The 17,420-nt window shown below is 31.3% G+C and overlaps 1 protein-coding gene across 1 annotated transcript in view; it reads right to left on the bottom strand.

Moving 5' to 3' along the window:
* Positions 1-17,420, bottom strand: part of LOC139490712 (midasin-like) — a 116,760-nt gene that overhangs the window by 71,392 nt on the left and 27,948 nt on the right. Inside the window, exons 23-39 of the mRNA XM_071277642.1 lie at positions 16,926-17,104; positions 15,912-16,003; positions 15,236-15,352; positions 14,696-14,842; positions 14,232-14,376; positions 13,575-13,854; positions 12,910-13,042; positions 12,264-12,533; positions 11,409-11,605; positions 10,586-10,755; positions 9,695-9,901; positions 8,731-8,936; positions 7,755-7,877; positions 7,239-7,436; positions 4,647-4,754; positions 3,898-4,005; positions 2,919-2,999 (exon numbers count right to left, since the gene is read on the bottom strand). Coding sequence (XP_071133743.1) covers positions 2,919-2,999; positions 3,898-4,005; positions 4,647-4,754; positions 7,239-7,436; positions 7,755-7,877; positions 8,731-8,936; positions 9,695-9,901; positions 10,586-10,755; positions 11,409-11,605; positions 12,264-12,533; positions 12,910-13,042; positions 13,575-13,854; positions 14,232-14,376; positions 14,696-14,842; positions 15,236-15,352; positions 15,912-16,003; positions 16,926-17,104 — 2,761 coding nt within the window. The remainder of the gene's footprint in view (positions 1-2,918; positions 3,000-3,897; positions 4,006-4,646; positions 4,755-7,238; positions 7,437-7,754; positions 7,878-8,730; positions 8,937-9,694; positions 9,902-10,585; positions 10,756-11,408; positions 11,606-12,263; positions 12,534-12,909; positions 13,043-13,574; positions 13,855-14,231; positions 14,377-14,695; positions 14,843-15,235; positions 15,353-15,911; positions 16,004-16,925; positions 17,105-17,420) is intronic.

Below are 17,420 nucleotides of genomic sequence, written 5' to 3'. Positions count from 1 at the left end.
GATACATTTCACAATATGAAATCTTGCACATGATGAAATTATGAATGCTACTTTTCAATTATTATTGATGCTGTATATTTAAAATATTAAAATCCTAAAATAACTGAAAATTGTATTATACATATAAATATCAAAGCATCTGTATGTACATTTATGTTCAAGTTCTAATTTAAAAAGAGAATACTGTAAAAGTTTGCCTTCAAAATCAATCTACATCAAAATAATCAAAGAGCTGAATAGCTCTGAGGGGAAAGACGGCCCTTGTTTCTATTTAATTTTTTTGGGGTGGGGGTTGGGGGTTGGGGGGGTTATCTTTTGATAGTCTTCATATAAAGAATGAAAAAAAGAACAGCTAGAACATGTGGAAGGTTGACACTATTGGAATCAATTGTTGTTTAATGTAATTTCGTTTCTTTAGCTTAGGATTCAATTTAGACCAATGGAAGAGATCTGCATCTTCTAAATCTAAACATTCAATTAAAGTTGGTAGTTAATTATCTAAAATTCAACTAGTTGAATTCTGTCATTTAACAACAACTACAATTATTTTTGAAATCTTAATAGTGTACGACTGAACTGTAGGCTAGGGCCATTTTCCAATTTTTGTGACAGTACTCTTAAAATTTTGAATTTTTTTCTTAAGAAAGTTAGGACTGAAAAATCTATTCAGTTTTAAATTTCCATTGATAAAGTTCCCAGTTATATCTCTCATCACAGGGATACAGGTACTAATAAAAATAATAATGATTGATGTAAACTGTGTGAAGCTTGTTTCCAAATCCTACATTTTGAAATATTTGTAAAATTTCATGAATAAATAGGTTTAAACTACAAAATGCAACATTTGTAATTTTTTTGTAACTATTACAATGATTATGTTGGTACACAAAATTTAGTTTTAATGAAAGACTACTTATCATATACTAAATGTCATAATTAGCTCATAAATTGAGGTGCTCCTGAATTGGAGGAAGATTCTCAAAACAGAGTTTTACAGAAAACTAGAGGCTCTAAAGAGCCGGTGTCGCTCACCTTGGTCTATGTGACTATTAAACAAAGGAAGCAGATGGATTCATGACAAAATTGTATTTTGGTGATGGTGATGTGTTTGTACATCTTACTTTACTGAACATCCTTGCTGCTTACAATTATCTCTATCTATAATAAACTTGGCCCAGTAGTTTCAGTGGAAAATGTTAGTAAAAATTTACAAATTTTATAAAAATTGTTGAAAATTGACTATAAAGGACAATAACTCCTTAGGGGGTCAATTGACCATTTCGGTCACGTTGACTTATTTGTAAATCTTACTTTGCTGAACATTATTGCTGTTTACAGTTTATCTCTATCTATAATAATATTAAAGATAACAACCAAAATCTGCAAAATTTCCTTAAAATTACTAATTTGGGGGCAGCAACCCAACAACAGGTTGTCTGATTTGTCTGAAAATTTCAGGGCAGATAGATCTTGACCTGATAAACAATTTTACCTAGTCAGATTTGCTCTAAATGCTTTGGTGTCAGAGATATAAGCCAAAATCTACATTTCCCCTCGATGTTCTATTTTTAGCCATGGCAGCCATCTTGGTTGGTTGGACGGGTCACGCCACACAATTTTTAAACTAAATACCCCAATAATGATTGTGGCCAAGTTTGGTTAAATTTGGCCCAGGAGTTTCAGAGGAGAAGATTTTTGTAAAAGATTACAAAAATTTACGAAAAATGGTTAAAAATTGACTATAAAGGGCAATAACTCCTAAAGGGGTCAACTGACCATTTCGGTCATGTTGACTTATTTGTAAATCTTACTTTGCTGAACATTATTGCTGTTTACAGTTTATCTTTATCTATAATAATATTCAAGATAATAACCAAAAACAGCAAAATTTCCTTAAAATTACATATTCAGGGGCAGCAACCCAACAACGGGTTGTCTGATTCATCTGAAAATTTCAGGGCAGATAGATCTTCACCTGTTTAACAATTCCCATGTCAGATTTGCTCTAAATGCTTTGGGTTTTGAGTTATAAGCCAAAAACTGCATTTTACCCCTATGTTCTATTTTTAGCCATGGCGGCCATCTTGGTTGGTTGGCGGGGTCACGCCACACATTTTTTAAACTAGATACCCCAATGATGATTGTGGCCAAGTTTGGTTTAATTTGGCCCAGCAGTTTCAGAGGAGAAGATTTTTGTAAAAGTTAACGACGACGGACGCAAAGTTATGGGAAAAGCTCACTTGGCCCTTCGGGCCAGGTGAGCTAAAAATAGAAAAGATCGTTTCTCTCCCCGATCTCAATGTTGATGTTTAAATCATCTACAGCAAACATCATTATGTTTAAATTCAACAAATACTATTTTTTAATAAGTGAACAATCTTTGAGAATGATTTAAATAACCAGTGAAGGATATCCCTGCTTATGCGTAGTGTGGCATTCCAACAATGACGTCACTATAAAATATAATGTAGGTTGGATATATTTAGAATATCTCGTCATACTGATTTTTCCGGATTGTAAAAGAAACGTAAATAGTGTAAAGGAGAGCTCGATATACGATAATTTCGAGAGAAACAGAAGGGAAATGTGTAAAAAAGTGTTTAAAGTCAATTTATTCATTTGTGTCTCCCCATCTCATCATTCTTAGTAAGATTTGTTGGGGGGTTTTCCACACTATAAAAACAAAATGAATGATGTGAGGGAATGTCACTCTGGTCAACCCCATTGGGGATTGACGGCTTGAAGCCGTCTTCCCCAAAAACTAGCTATGAATTGCATATTTTGAGCATAATTAACTATTGTCCATGTTAAAGTTATTCATGTGTTGCAAACAAGTTAATTAAACGTTGTCAAATATTATTTCAAACAGTAATGGCATCTCTTTAGAATTTTCAATTTATACAACAATAAAACCATACCATCTGTTTGTCTTTGACTGTCCTCATTCTGTCCTTGTATAATAAAGAAACATATTCTCCAGGGTTCAGATCCTCTAGTCTCTGTAAAGTAACCAGCTTTTTGAAATAGGGAGTACAGAGGAAACACTAAGCTGACACTAGCATTAAGATTTATCAATATGTGGCTATCAACGCCTTGTACATCTTGTTCTGTTATGATATTTTATGTACTTTGTGTTCGTTCATATTCTGGTAAAGTGTGCATTTCATACACTTGTGTAATTTGTTGAGTTATTTTCCATTGCTTAGCTTTACTGTTACCCTTTTATCAAAAAGATTTAACACTTTAAATGATTTTAAGTAAGACAAAAGGCTATCAAGTTTGACAGTTTGTTATTTAAAAAATCCATTATACTCTACCAATGATACATTATTTTAGATCCCTTAGCATATTCTCAATTTAAAATGTGTTACTTTTTGTATATCATCTATTTAAAATCAGCCACAAAATACATAAGTTTTGCTGTGTTGAAAACCTATTGGTGGCCTTGGGCTGTTTTCTGCTCTTTAGTCAGGTTGTCAATTTTATTTTTTATTGATCAGGATAAAATTCTTTTCTTATAATCCACACATTGCTTCACAACAGAATAAGATTTCTTGGAACTGCATTAAAAAAAATGTTTTATCTAAAACATGGAAAGACGAAACCATATACATCATGTTCACTACTGTAAATGGAGAAATTATTGCGATGTTTTTATTATTGCGAAAAATGCAACAGGGTTATAATGGCATTACATTATAACAGCATTTTGAAATTTTCTTTATGAAATAAACAGGATTTTCCTCAATATTGCAAAAATTAAAATTGTATTTTAGTCGAAAATGACAAAATCGCAGTAATAAATGTATGCAATAATTTCTGAATTTACAGTATTTATACGCAATAAATATTGTTTTTAAACAGCAGACAAGAAAGTTTATTGATAAAGACCTATACCTGCTGTGATATGAGGAGTTGACACCATCTAAATAGATCTCTCAAGTTGAACTCCCAAGGGCTTCCTTTGTGTCCCCACTTTCTCTCAATAACTGTTTCCTTGTTCATCTAAAATGAAATTATTTAATAATTACACAGCTTTATGTCTATTGGTATCACTGCAATAACAGATATGAAAATAAGAACATGTGTTCACTGAACATCATGCCCTGCCCATACAAACATGTTTCCTAGTTCAGTGAATCTTAACTTGGCATAAATGTTTAAAAATTGTCCATCATAATGAAGTTCATGTTAAACTAACTGAAACTATAAAAAATAAAAGATACAGAATAGATCTATAGACAGACAAACAGACCATTAAAAAGATAATTAAAAAAAAAACATTTGGAAGACAAATTACAGGAGAAATTCAAGTATATTTACAATGCATATTATATACACCAGGGCAAAAAAACATATGGCAAAAACATGAAAAAAATTGTAATTGTAGGTATCTGTAATGATAACACAAGTTACCTACTCCAATAATTTCAAAGGGCTGTTCCATTAAACATATATGGTACTCCAAGAAGGCACTTTGAAAAAGGGTTATAACCATCTATGGAGGAAATATTAACTTTCTCTTAACCCTGAAACTGTACAAAACACCCATCCATAGTAAAGATTTTAAGTGCCTTCCCTGGGTGTGATGTATGTTTTCATGGAACACTCTTTATAATTTACTTTAGATACCCTCCAATACTCACTTCAATGTTGAATGTGACCATATTTTCCAGAATATACTGAGGAATTACTGGAAACATAATTGATGCAATGAAGTGTAAGTCTTCTGATGTAAGTGGTTCAACATACACCTGAAATATAGAAAAAAAAAACCAGGTAATTTGCCATATCAGAAACTAAAGGCCTATGGGTAAAATTATTATTCTTAAAATTTTGGCGTACGAAAAATGGAATTTCAGCCAATGACGTTATCTTATATTGTTCCTCAACCAATCAAAATATTTTAGTGTACGTTTCGCCCACAAAGCATAAGATTGTGAAATGGGGAGTGTCATTTTTTGTGTAAATATGAAATACACATTCTAAACAGGGTAACTTCATATCTATCTTGAACATTGAAATGAAATACAGTATAATCTTAAGACTGTATTCTTGTCTCTAAATATGTCATTTTGGTTCACCTGTATTGTTAGGTTTCTATCTCATTGACATTTACTCCAATGTCCTCCAACAATGAATATAAATGATGTTTTTGATATACACTTTGTGGGGGAAAAAATTGGTTCATGGTATTTAACTTTTGTGTTTAATATGTAATAAATTTGTTGAATATAAAACTGTGGTAAGTAGTTCTGCTTAATATAGTGCACAAAGTACAAAAAGTTAATATAGTGCACAAAGTACAAAAAGTTAATATAGTGCACAAAGTACAAAAAGTTAATATATTGCACAATGTACAAAAAGTAAAAGTACAAAAGATGCAAAACCTCTTTTGAATGATGTGAACAATATTTTTATTCAAAACAGCAGTTACTGAAAATCCAAGTTACCTGTAAGAAACAAGTGAAACTGCGAGCTACTGCTCACTGATGATACCCCCGCCGCAAGTGGATAATATTAATAGTGTAAAAATATGCAAGTGTTCGGTAAACAGGAAGTTGTCGAGTGATGAATCTGAAAACGCATCACAAGGTATAGCTGACTTATATAAATCCTGAAACCAAATTTCAGAAATCCTTATATTGTAGTTCCTGAGAAAAATGTGACGAAAATTTTCAACTTGGCTATCATGTGTAAAATCATACAAGTGTTCGGTAAACAGGAAGTTGTCGAGTGATCAATCTGAAAACGCATCACACGGTCAGAGATGGGTCTGATTACTTTCAATGTAATTGATTAAATTACAATTACTTTGTCATTTGTATGATTAAATTAAATTAATGATTACATCATTTCTGAAAGTATCTGATTAAATTAATGATTACATTGCTAAAGTAATCAGGATTACATCTGATTACAATGAAATTAAAAAAAATTAATTGAATGACTTGAATGCATAAACGTTTAATATAACTAAAGCATTTTTGGGAAAGGATTTTATTTGATATATTTTAAAATGATAACTTCAAACTTCATCTATTTAATAAACCCCAAATTTTACTACATATATATATATATACATGAACATTGTGTCACTGGTAATGACCAATTACATTTTATCATCATTGATCTCTGAATTATTTTGACTTTAATTGAATAAAGGTTTATAAAGAGTTTTTGTTTGTCTTCTGACCTCTTCCAGACTTTATCTGTATTTCAAGGTGTAGTTTATGGAAGTTAAAATATGGATGAAATAAACTTACCAGTTAAAAACTATGTAAAATTTTAATAGATTTGGTTAATCAAATTGTAAGCAAAATATAATTACTAAAAGTGATTGCATTTGACATGTCCAGTCCCAAAACATACCAAAATTTGTACATATTTGTCCAACTTTTAATTTAGATTATGGTAATTAGATAAATTTTCATATGTCTGATTTATCTTTAATCATATATATATTGTCCTACAGCTACACTCAATTGGTAATTGCAATAAAAACAAACCTTAATTAGTCTCCTACCTGTCAATTCATAGTTGACAAAAATCACAATATTAACAAGATTATAATTCAGAGTTAAAGAAAAGTATTACTTGAATATAACAGTTATTACCAAATATATATGTGTACATCTTAAAATTGTGAATATTTGTACAATATCTTTTACGAAGGCCAGAGACATATAATTGTATTATATGTCTCTGCTTAGGCTAATGATGACTTTTTAATACTGTAACAGTTTATTTTTTACTGAAGTACAATGTATACAAATCAATTAACATGCTTAAAGTAAACAAAACTATTTTAACATGTTAAATATTTATTAAATATGTAAAACAAAAAGGTTCATTTATTGATCATAAACACAGTTTTAGATTTTTCATTGTAATCAGAATGTAATCAAAAAGTAATCAGGATTACAGGTATTTTGAAAAGTAATTGATTAAATTAAATTACATGTAATCAGATTTTTGGCTGATTAATGATTACAATGATTACTTGAAAAATTGTAATCAATTACAGCTGATTAACGATTACAATTACAATTACCCCAAGTCTGCACACGGTATAGCTGACTTAGATAAACCCTGAAACCAAATTTCAGAAATCCTTGTATTGTAGTTCCTGAGAAAAATGCGACGAAAAATATTCATGGGACGGACGGACTGACGGAAGGACAGACAGAGGTAAAACAGTATACCCCCCTTTTTTAAAGCGGGGGTATAATAATTACCTGTGTAAATCTGTTAAGAAATGATCTTGGTAACCCTTTTCTTCCTCCACCTTGATTTAATGGATTCTGACAGGCAAATAATCGTGTCTTCTCATGTTGTATGTGGAATGTTTTACTCAGTTCTGGTACATACACTTCTGCTCTGTGATCTAAACAGGCATTTAAACCTTCCAGTACAGACTGTGAGGCCAGATTTAACTATAAACAAAATATATTATTGTCACCTTTTATTGAATTGATCGAATGAATAAATATTTCCATCTCCTTCATTATGTTACCATGCTTCACTGCAAATAATTTGTTCTTTTATTCGATTATTTTTACATAGAAATTTTATAATAGACAAAATTAATTACACAAAATTAGGTCAAAAGAATCTAAAATATAGAACAAATGTGCCAAAAAAAATATTTTTTTGGAAAAAATCTTAATTGGATTTCTTTACTTTGTTCATACATTTATTGAATTTTATAAATTGTAATTCATAATAAAACTGAATAAATTAATTACACATACCTCATCTAATACAATCCAATGTCCTGCCTTTAATGCTTGTAAAAGTGGGCCGTCTCTCCAGGCAAACACTCCACCCTCTGCTCCCTCTACAGGCAAGTCTGCTCCAAATAAATCTGTTATATCCTATAATCAAATCATTACATGCAAACTATTAGAAGGACAAGGGAACTATGAGCACACAGACCTAAGGACCATATGATCTCTAGCTTAAACCAGAAATATTATAAACATAAGAAATTGGATGTAACTTTGTAAGGAACCTATTATTTACCATGTGTCCTTTGTAATAAATAATGGAACTCTTTCAAATCTACAGTTAATAAAATATTCTAAAAGTACAATAGAAAAGAAGTATCCTAGAAGCATACTTTGTTTACAATTATAATAATAGTGTTATTTTCTATGATTTCAAATATCATGTTAAAGTAATAAAAGAGTAAACATAAAAGAACAGTTCCTGTTGGTCAATCTTTATTTTTCTGTGAATGTTTTAGCAGACTGTTGTTACAGGTAGTCTTTTTCTTTGTTTTTCATATCTGTCATGGTGTTGTATGTTTTTATTGGATTTACGGTTTGTTATTGCCACCCTTTTCTCCCTGATTTCATATTAATCTGAACTACTGTAAATTGTGGAAATTAATGGGTGCATTTATTATTGTGATTTTGTCAAAAAAAATTTAAATGCCAATTTAAATCCTTGTAAACCTTTTGCAATAATAAAAACATCACAATAATTTTTGAGTTAACAGTACTGTAAATTCAGAAATTATTGAGATTTTGTCATTTTGATGAAAATGTGATTTTAATTTTTGCGAAATTCAGAAGAATCCTGTTTGATTCATATAAAAAATTTCAAAATGTGAGTTGAAATTATTGCGATGATGACCCTGCCACATTTTTGGCAATAATAAAAACCTAGCAATACTTTTTGAATTTACAGTATATCATTAATCAGGTATATCAGTATTTTACTCACTGTTTGTTCAGACAAGTTGATCCTAACTAAATGTCTTCCTGCTGCTTTGGCAATGGCTGCCACTAAACTAGTCTTACCAATGCCTGGTGAACCTTCCAATAAGAGTGGCCTGGGCAACTGTAATCCCCTCAATATTCTCTGAGCATTGACACATGTGGTGGGTGCTTGTAAGGCATAGTTGTCCATGTGAGCATCCTGATTTTGACCTAAAATATAAAATATATTTTCAAACAAAGGTTACTATATTGTCAAATTGATCACTTTGACAGCATTTTAGATACTATCATGATATGGTTTTCTTTGATGGAATATTTGTGCCAGAGATGACCTAGGATATGTCCAACTGTTTTAATATAACAATCTTCAGCAGGGAAAAAGATTATATTAGAAGGGGCCCAGTAGCCAATGGTACTAAAATTTTGGTTAGGCACCTTTATTTTTTAATAAAATGTACATAGTGCTTACGTTAATTTTCACATTGTGGCAGGTTGCTCCCTAATCGGAAAATATTAGTCTTATCTCCTGTCTTATCATCTTTTCTTTGGTTATTACATGTGGTACATAATTCAATTTTTTTTTATTGAAAAATAAATGTAAAATCCAACTCTATGTCACTCAATACTTTCAAGCTAAATACTAAGTATAAAATTATTTCTTATTACAAGAGCTAAATCATGCAGGACAAATACTATCAGATTGAACAAAAAATGTATAAATGGACAGATTGATAATGCACATATACTACATAACAAATTTTTCATAAAATATAATGTGATAAACTTAAAACACAAAGCTCGAACTTTTCTAACTTTAAGGGTTAATTCTTTAAAAATTTCTTCTTTATCATTGTTTTAAACTTCATTTATAATTAATGCCTTTGAGAATATACTTCAAAATATATTATAATCTATAGAACCTTTTCTCCATCTAAATAAAAGTTTTAGCTAATTTTACATGCATATACCTTTATCAATACTGAATGGCCAGATGCAGAATTTATCTTCCATGATTGTGACAGTATCTTTGGACACGCCCCCATATTTATCCACTAAACCAAGTGATTTCAGGTCATATGACTGGTGTGTCATTTGACTGACTTGTTTCAGTAAGAACTGTAGAGATATAAGTCTAGTCTGTTCTATCTCACTGTCAGAACCTCTACTTGTAGTTCCTGTAAAATAATGAAACATTCATTTCATGCGGACAAAATAATCCTTAGCCTAAATGCCAAGCAACCAGTACATATTTTTGTTTAGTGTCCAGCTGAAGCACGTCTTTGGGTGCCAGATTTTCTCGCTGTATTGAAGACCCAATGGTGGCCTTTGGCTTTTTTCTGCTCTTTAGTCAGCTTGTTGTCTATTTGACACATGTCTATTTGACACAATCCCCATTTCCCTTCTCAATTTTAATAAATTTTTAAAATATAGTCTAACTTTGATAAAGCCACCCAATATTCTCATTCAATAAAATAATGTTAGCAAAAATAGTGAGATATGTCAAATTCAATCTGAATCTGTCATTGACACCATTTCCAAATTTCTTCAAATTATGATTTGATGGAATATTACACAAGCTATCAACTATGCCAAATTCCAAACATGACTTTTAACGGTTGAATGACAATTAAATTTTACATTTTCCTTTATCGTGGAACTGTATTCATTTATTTTCTTTGGTACCAATTTTTGCGAATTGAAGAAAAATTGTATTTTCTTGTATATATATTTGATTTCATGGTTTTGCCAAAGTCTGCATATCAGCGGTATAAAGATTGTACATAGTGGAATAATTAAATTTGGGGCTCACCTTTCCCCCAAAAAATAAGTATCCCAGTAAGTAATAATTATAATTTTACCTGAACCTAGGCCATCCAGGAAGACAAGACAAGCACCATGTATAAAGGCTAGTGGGGCCTCTACTTTGTTATACTTTAATGTATTATCATCCTCGTCATCATGTAGTGTTGTAGATGTCACATTGATGAAATTCACCCAAGATAGGATATCACGTATACTCACTGTACATCTAAAACATAAAATTCAACATATCAAAATCTAATAAAATGCTCTGCAGGGCACAGCTAGAAAGACTGCAGAGGTCAAACTCTGAATAATTGGGGCCAGTATGGACACAATATTCAAGCTTAATACAGCTCTGAATTTGGATTGTGATTAAATATTTGACACAGCATAGGTTTCTGACACAGAATGAATGTGGTCTAATGAACTTAAAAAAATTTAATTTACCTATTATGGTCCCAATATCCAAAATCTAAATAGATGGATTGATTTAGCATATCAAAGAATCCCAAGAATTCAATTTTTAACAAAGTTTAATTTTGGACCCTTTTGACCTCAATGTGAACCAATTTGATAATGGGGCCCCAAAATCTAAAATCTGCATGCATGGTTAGATTTAGCATATCAAAGAACCTCATATATTCATTTTTTGTTGAAATCAACAAAGTTTAATTTTGGACCCCAATTTGGACCAACTTGAAAACGACTTTTTTTTTAATACCATCAAGATGTCAATTATCTCATTCATTATTTGTTATTGGTATAAGAAAGGCAATCCTCATTCACAACACTTACGATTTTGTTTTTTTCAGCATTGTGAAGGCATGACAAAATATTCCCATTTTTTTTTAGAAAAAATATGAAAGACAATCTGCTTACCTCTTTCCATAGTCATTATTTGAAAACCATTCTATAAAGTCAATGATAGCTTTGCCTATACCACTGGTACCATCCTCCATGTTACACAGGTGGATACCAGATTTAATGTTGTGCTCAATAATATTGACGAAATCTTGTCGCTTGTTGGTCTGTGGACACCATATTTCTGTAAATCTGTTTCTCAATGCAGGTGAAAGCTAAAATGAAGTTGTACTGTAAGTATAGTTGATATTATACCTTTATGTACAGATTAAACTCTGTATGATGAACCAACGCCTGTGTGAATCATTTCGATAGAGTCCCTTTATATACAGAGTTTTATAGTATTACTGACTGCTAACATTGTTATAAAGGAATGTATTTGTTTTTGTTTATTGCCGCCTTTTTGTGCTAATGCAGCGAAAAGCAAATAACAATCAATCAATTTTATCATACTTTAATTTTTGCCTATTATAAATTGAAGACCTACAAGTTAAATATAGTATAAGTTGAAGAAAGGTTGTTAAGTTTTATGCAGCTTTCAATGTAAGATGTGGGTCAGTTTGCGTGCAAGAGATAAGTAAAATGAACAAATAAAATCCTCTATGACTAAACTATAAACTCATTAGACACTATTATTAATCAAACTTAAGCAAACCCTCCATTTCATTAATTTCCAGGGTTACAGTAATACTAAACTTTTACAGGTAGGCTTCAAGCTTCAAAGACTAGACACTGCGATCAAATTGCTTTTGAAAAAATGTACGTGTTCAGTTCTACAAGACAAATCATTACTCTATTAATATGATAAGGTAAATACAGTGGTAAACAGTCAGTTTTCATTTTCACTTAGGATGTAACTTATCCATAACTTACCTCCTTCTTTCCAAAATCACCACCTGGATTCATTGTGGAAAACACCTGGAATCCTTCCTTAGCATTGACCTGTTCCACTTCATTTAATGACCCATCTCCTCCACCTTTCTCAGCCAATAAAATCATCTGTTCAGGTTCAAGGACACTGTTTAACCTTTCAAGGACAGAGTCATCAGCCAAGGATATCTCATCAATCAGGAACATTGCCCCTTCCTTCATGGCAGTGACCAGTGGACCATCTACCCATTCAAAAAGCCTCTGTGGTCCTTTCTTTAAAAAACAATGTGACAGTTATTTCAATCATATTTGATAATTACGATACTTAGATCACATAGACAGAGAAAATTTAGTGTACATTGCAAGGTCTTTGCCCTTTCACTAGAAATTCTTTATTCAAATAAAAATACTGAATTTTTGATTTAGTATAGAAAGATAATTTTTTTTTACAATATATGAATGACGAACAAAAGTCAAGTATGTTTCAAGACAAAATGATGCTGGGATAGACACCAAGAGAAATAGTTTCTGTGAATATTAAAATAAACTAGTTTCAGATACTAGTTGTGTAAGAGTACCTTCCCTGTCTTACATGTGAGATAAAATAAAACATCCTTTACAATTGAATCAGTGAATGAGAATTTATTACCTGATCATGAGATCTACAAGGTCTGAGTCCTCCTAAGAAATCAGAACTTTCTGTATGTAGATGACAGTTAATGGAATAGAGCTTGATATTCTTTATGGCTGATAGTACTTGGCACATGGTTGTTTTTCCACACCTTGAAGTAAAAGAACAAAATTTGTTAGTATAGATGCTAATCAGTGAATTCTTACCTCTTGTAAAGTTTAAAAGTGAAATTACAGAATTTTTAAGGCCAAAGTAACAGTGTGACATTGTATTCCTTATAAAATTGAGAATGGAAATAGGGATTGTGTCAAAGAAACAACAACTGGACAAACAGCAGAAAACATCTTTGTTAAGATAAAACTACTAAATGTTTCTTATTCATTTTTTGGGGAAATATTATCCACTTAAAGCTTCTTATTTTAGTCTGTGAAGCAGAGAGCATGTAAAGACATTTGACATTCTTTATTGAACAATATCTTAGAAACTTACCACCTTTAAGTTTAAATAATATTAAACAGGGCCTTACAATACCCCCTGATAAGAAAGCGTTAATATGAAAAGCTGAGATGCAGAAGCTAAGCATCTGTCAATTGCAAGTGTTTTTAAACTATATATTTATTCTAATTGAATCAAAAATATATTATTTGGCATAAATCTGTGCAATTTAACTGACTTCATCTTACCCTGTTTCTCCAACCAAAAGCACAGGCTCTTTAAACAGAATGCACTGTCCAATCAGTACAGCCAGTCTTCTCATACCATAGGTCCACACTACATGTTCAAAGTCACTAGAAGATTCATTAATGACAGCCTTCAGCAGGTCAGCAGTCGTTGTTGAAGTGTTGGGACTTAAGGTAAACAATCTATCTGGATCAACTTTACGTTTGAAATGTTTCTGAATCACTTCACAGACTACAAGCTCTTCTTCTGGTTTACGAACTCTGCCAGCTAGTACCATGTACCCTATTAAAGTAATATATGTATATATATCACACAAGGTTTCAATTTGTAAAATAATGAGTCTCAATTTTCCTCTTCATTTCTGAATTTCATAATTAAATATCATGTATAAAGCATGTATGCCATCTAAGAATGATGTTTCCAATTAGAAACTATCAAATGTTAAATCTCGTTTAAAGGCCCCATATTCTGTTTGAAAGATCTTGTTTTAGACTTAAATCAAATAAAAGAAAACATTGCACAAAAGTTAAGTACTATAGTCATGTAATGGTCGAGAAGAAACCAAATATATTATAAAAACATTGATAACTTAAAATTCTATGAAGATTATTTGCTTATTCTATTTGCTTTTTCACTTGTAACTACAATAAAATGTTTACCATGATCTGACATATGCTGTTCCCAGTCATAGAACTTGGATTTTCCGGCAGTCTTACACTTGTATCTTTCTGCCCATCGGAACAAATCTCTTAATGTCATAAACCCTTGTTTACCAGCAAATACTCCAGATCCTCTTCGTCTGGTCTGAAATTACACAAATGTTATCAATAACATCTATTAAACTATTATCCATTTTTTTTCTGGGGGAAAACAGTATATTTACATCAGATATTTCTAAATGCAAAATATTCTATTTTCTATGTAAACCAAAACAATTAATACTAATTTTCCATGGCAATATTGTATTGAATGCAAATGACAAAAAAATGTATAGTAAGCAAATTTTTGCTTATTTAGTTAAGCATGATCAGCAAAAAAAACAACAAACCAATCGTTAAATTTCTGTAAAACAAACAATCTATTTTACTTAAAAAAGAAAAGCAAGCAATAAATTTAAACATACCTGTAATTCTAACATGACAGCTACCAGTTTTTTACTGTAAGACATAGGTATGCTACACCTCTCATGAAGTATAGTCTCCAGTTCCCCACTAGGTATCACATCAAAATGGAGTTCTATAAAACGGTTTCTAAACGCTCTAGATAACATCTGTAATGAATTAAATATGTGTTGATATATCATAATGACCAAGCAATACTTCATTTTCAATGAATTTTTATAAGAAACTGATGATTTAAGTCATTTGTAACAGATTTATACAGTATGATTTTTGTTGTAGTGTCTCACAATTTTCCCAAAGGGGTGTTGATAGTGCTCAAAAACATGTTTAATAACCCAGCAAAATGTTTTATCTACCATTACCAAGTAATTCAGTGGTTGTCATTGCTTACTGTCTGTAATATTTTTGTTTTTTGTTTATTGTTTTATCATAAATCAGGGAGTGGGAATTTGTATCACATTTTGTCATGTCTGGAAAAGTCTTTGGATCTCTCAAACAATTCAAACTGTACTTTTTTAATATTGAATATCTAAAATGTTTACCTTTCTACCGCCATAATGACCAGGTGGATTCTGGGTAGCAAACAACATGAACTTTGGATGTGCCTTGATTGTCTCTTGTGTTTCTGGTATGAACAACTCTCTGTTGTCATCTAATAACTGAAATAATATATGAATTAATTTGAAAACCAGAAACCATCTTATAAGATTGTAAGCTGACATTGTTGAAATGGAACGATCTGAGATAACATATCCTGCTCTAGCAATGTAATGGTTTTATATCCTTTACAACTCTTAATTAAAGTAACCATGTAGACTTTTTTAGTACACTGTATCTCTATTTGGAAATCTGTCCTGGTTAACTGGTGAATCTGTCCTGCTTGAACTATTGATGTCTTACAACTATCACTTTTCCATTCTGGCGTCAGATATTTTGTATTGATGTCAAACTTTTACTGGAACCTTTGTGACGCCCAGTAATGGCGGGCAAATAGCGATAAGATGTGTATAAATTGAATGGAAAGCTTCTTCTTGCAAAAATATATTAACATTGAAATATTTAGCAATACGATAGCAATTGTCTCTTTTGAACTCCCTTTAAAACTAATGTACCATGAAGAAGAAATCAGACAATCCTAGTCAATCCCTGCCACATGCAGGGCATGAATTATTCTTTTCTAATTTGTTTTAAAATATGATAGTCTGTAACGATACTAACCCTATTTAGTGCTTCTAGAACATCTGTAGGAGCTAAGTTCAACTCATCTAATATTATCCAGTGGCCTTTCCTCATAGCTTCCACTAAAACTCCTGCAAAATTTAGAAACTTTCATTTTAAATATAATCAACAAATCTAAATAAATAAACATGACAAATGAAAAATTCAATATTATGTATTAATGAGTTGTGAAATAAGTTGGTATGATTCTGATATTTCATATTGTAGCAACTTCTTTCAACATACAGCTATCTTGTAAGTTTAGTAAAAAATATAAGACACTTTATTATGAATACTTGGATGCAAATATATAAATTAGTAATATAAAGTATGTTCTAATTACATAGAATATTCCATTTAAAACATATGATCTAGATAAGCAAAAAGGAAGTTAGTATATATGTAAAACAGGTTTAACCCCACTATGTTTTGTGCCAACACCTAGCTATATATATAGTTAGACATTATATCTTATAGCTATTTGAAAATCTGTCCCGCTTGACCCGAGAATCTGTTCTGTTTAAATTTTTGACATCATACAACAATCACTTTTCTATTGTGGTGTCAGATATTTTCTATTATGACGTCAAAATTTTATGGGAACTTTTGTGTTTAATATGGGGGACAAATAGCAATAAGGTCTACTAAACCATGCATGCTGTTTTGTCTTTGTTTGTATCAGGACTTTTAAGGAGTCATGTGTTCCTGGTTGGTAAGGTATGCTGTAAAGTCTAAAATGTGTGGTCATTTCTGTCATGCTATTTTATCAACTCTGTCAAAATTCACATTAATGTTCTTCATTTTCAAATATTTTTAACCCTGAGCATCACTGAAGAGACAAAAATTGTTAAAAATTTGCTTCTAATGCACATTTCCTATTAACTATTAAAATTGGTACGTACCATTGATGTTGTTTCTGCTGTCATTTTATGTTTTATCAGCTCTGCCTTATGTACTAAAACCTAAAAGGTTTTGCTTTTCTTAAATGACATGAATTTAAAAGCACCAGCTTACCTTCTTTGAAGACGAGTTTACCAGTTTCATCAGCTGAGTAACATCCTACGTATTCCTGTAAGTCTGTATGTTCATGGTTGTTAACTCTGACACAGTGGTTACCACTAGACTTGGCTAGCCACGTTACTAGACTGGTCTTACCTACTGATGTCTCTCCTTGCAGAAGTACTGGATGTTGTCTGTAAGAAACAAGCTAAAGGTTAACAATTAATTTGTGTGCAGTTTAAACTAGAACTGTGATTGAACTCATAACAGGATATCCTCTGCCCAGCAAACAAAAATTATTTATTAACATGGTTTTAACTAGAACTGTGAGTGAACTCATTATAGAATACCCTCTACCCCACAGTTTCAATTATTAGCTTGTTGGAGAAAGATTTCATTTCTGTATGCACAGATTGAATTTTACCACTGAGTCCATCATCAATATTGGTCCCCATATTTGGGAAAGACTATTACCGGTACTGCAGATTACAATATTAAAGTAAGTTGGAT

The sequence above is a fragment of the Mytilus edulis genome, chromosome 10, assembly GCF_963676685.1.
Source record: "Mytilus edulis chromosome 10, xbMytEdul2.2, whole genome shotgun sequence".
In the NCBI taxonomy this organism is placed as follows: Eukaryota; Metazoa; Mollusca; class Bivalvia; order Mytilida; family Mytilidae; genus Mytilus; species Mytilus edulis.
Note: the sequence above shows the minus strand (reverse complement) of the source record. Positions and strands in the feature narration are given on the sequence as shown.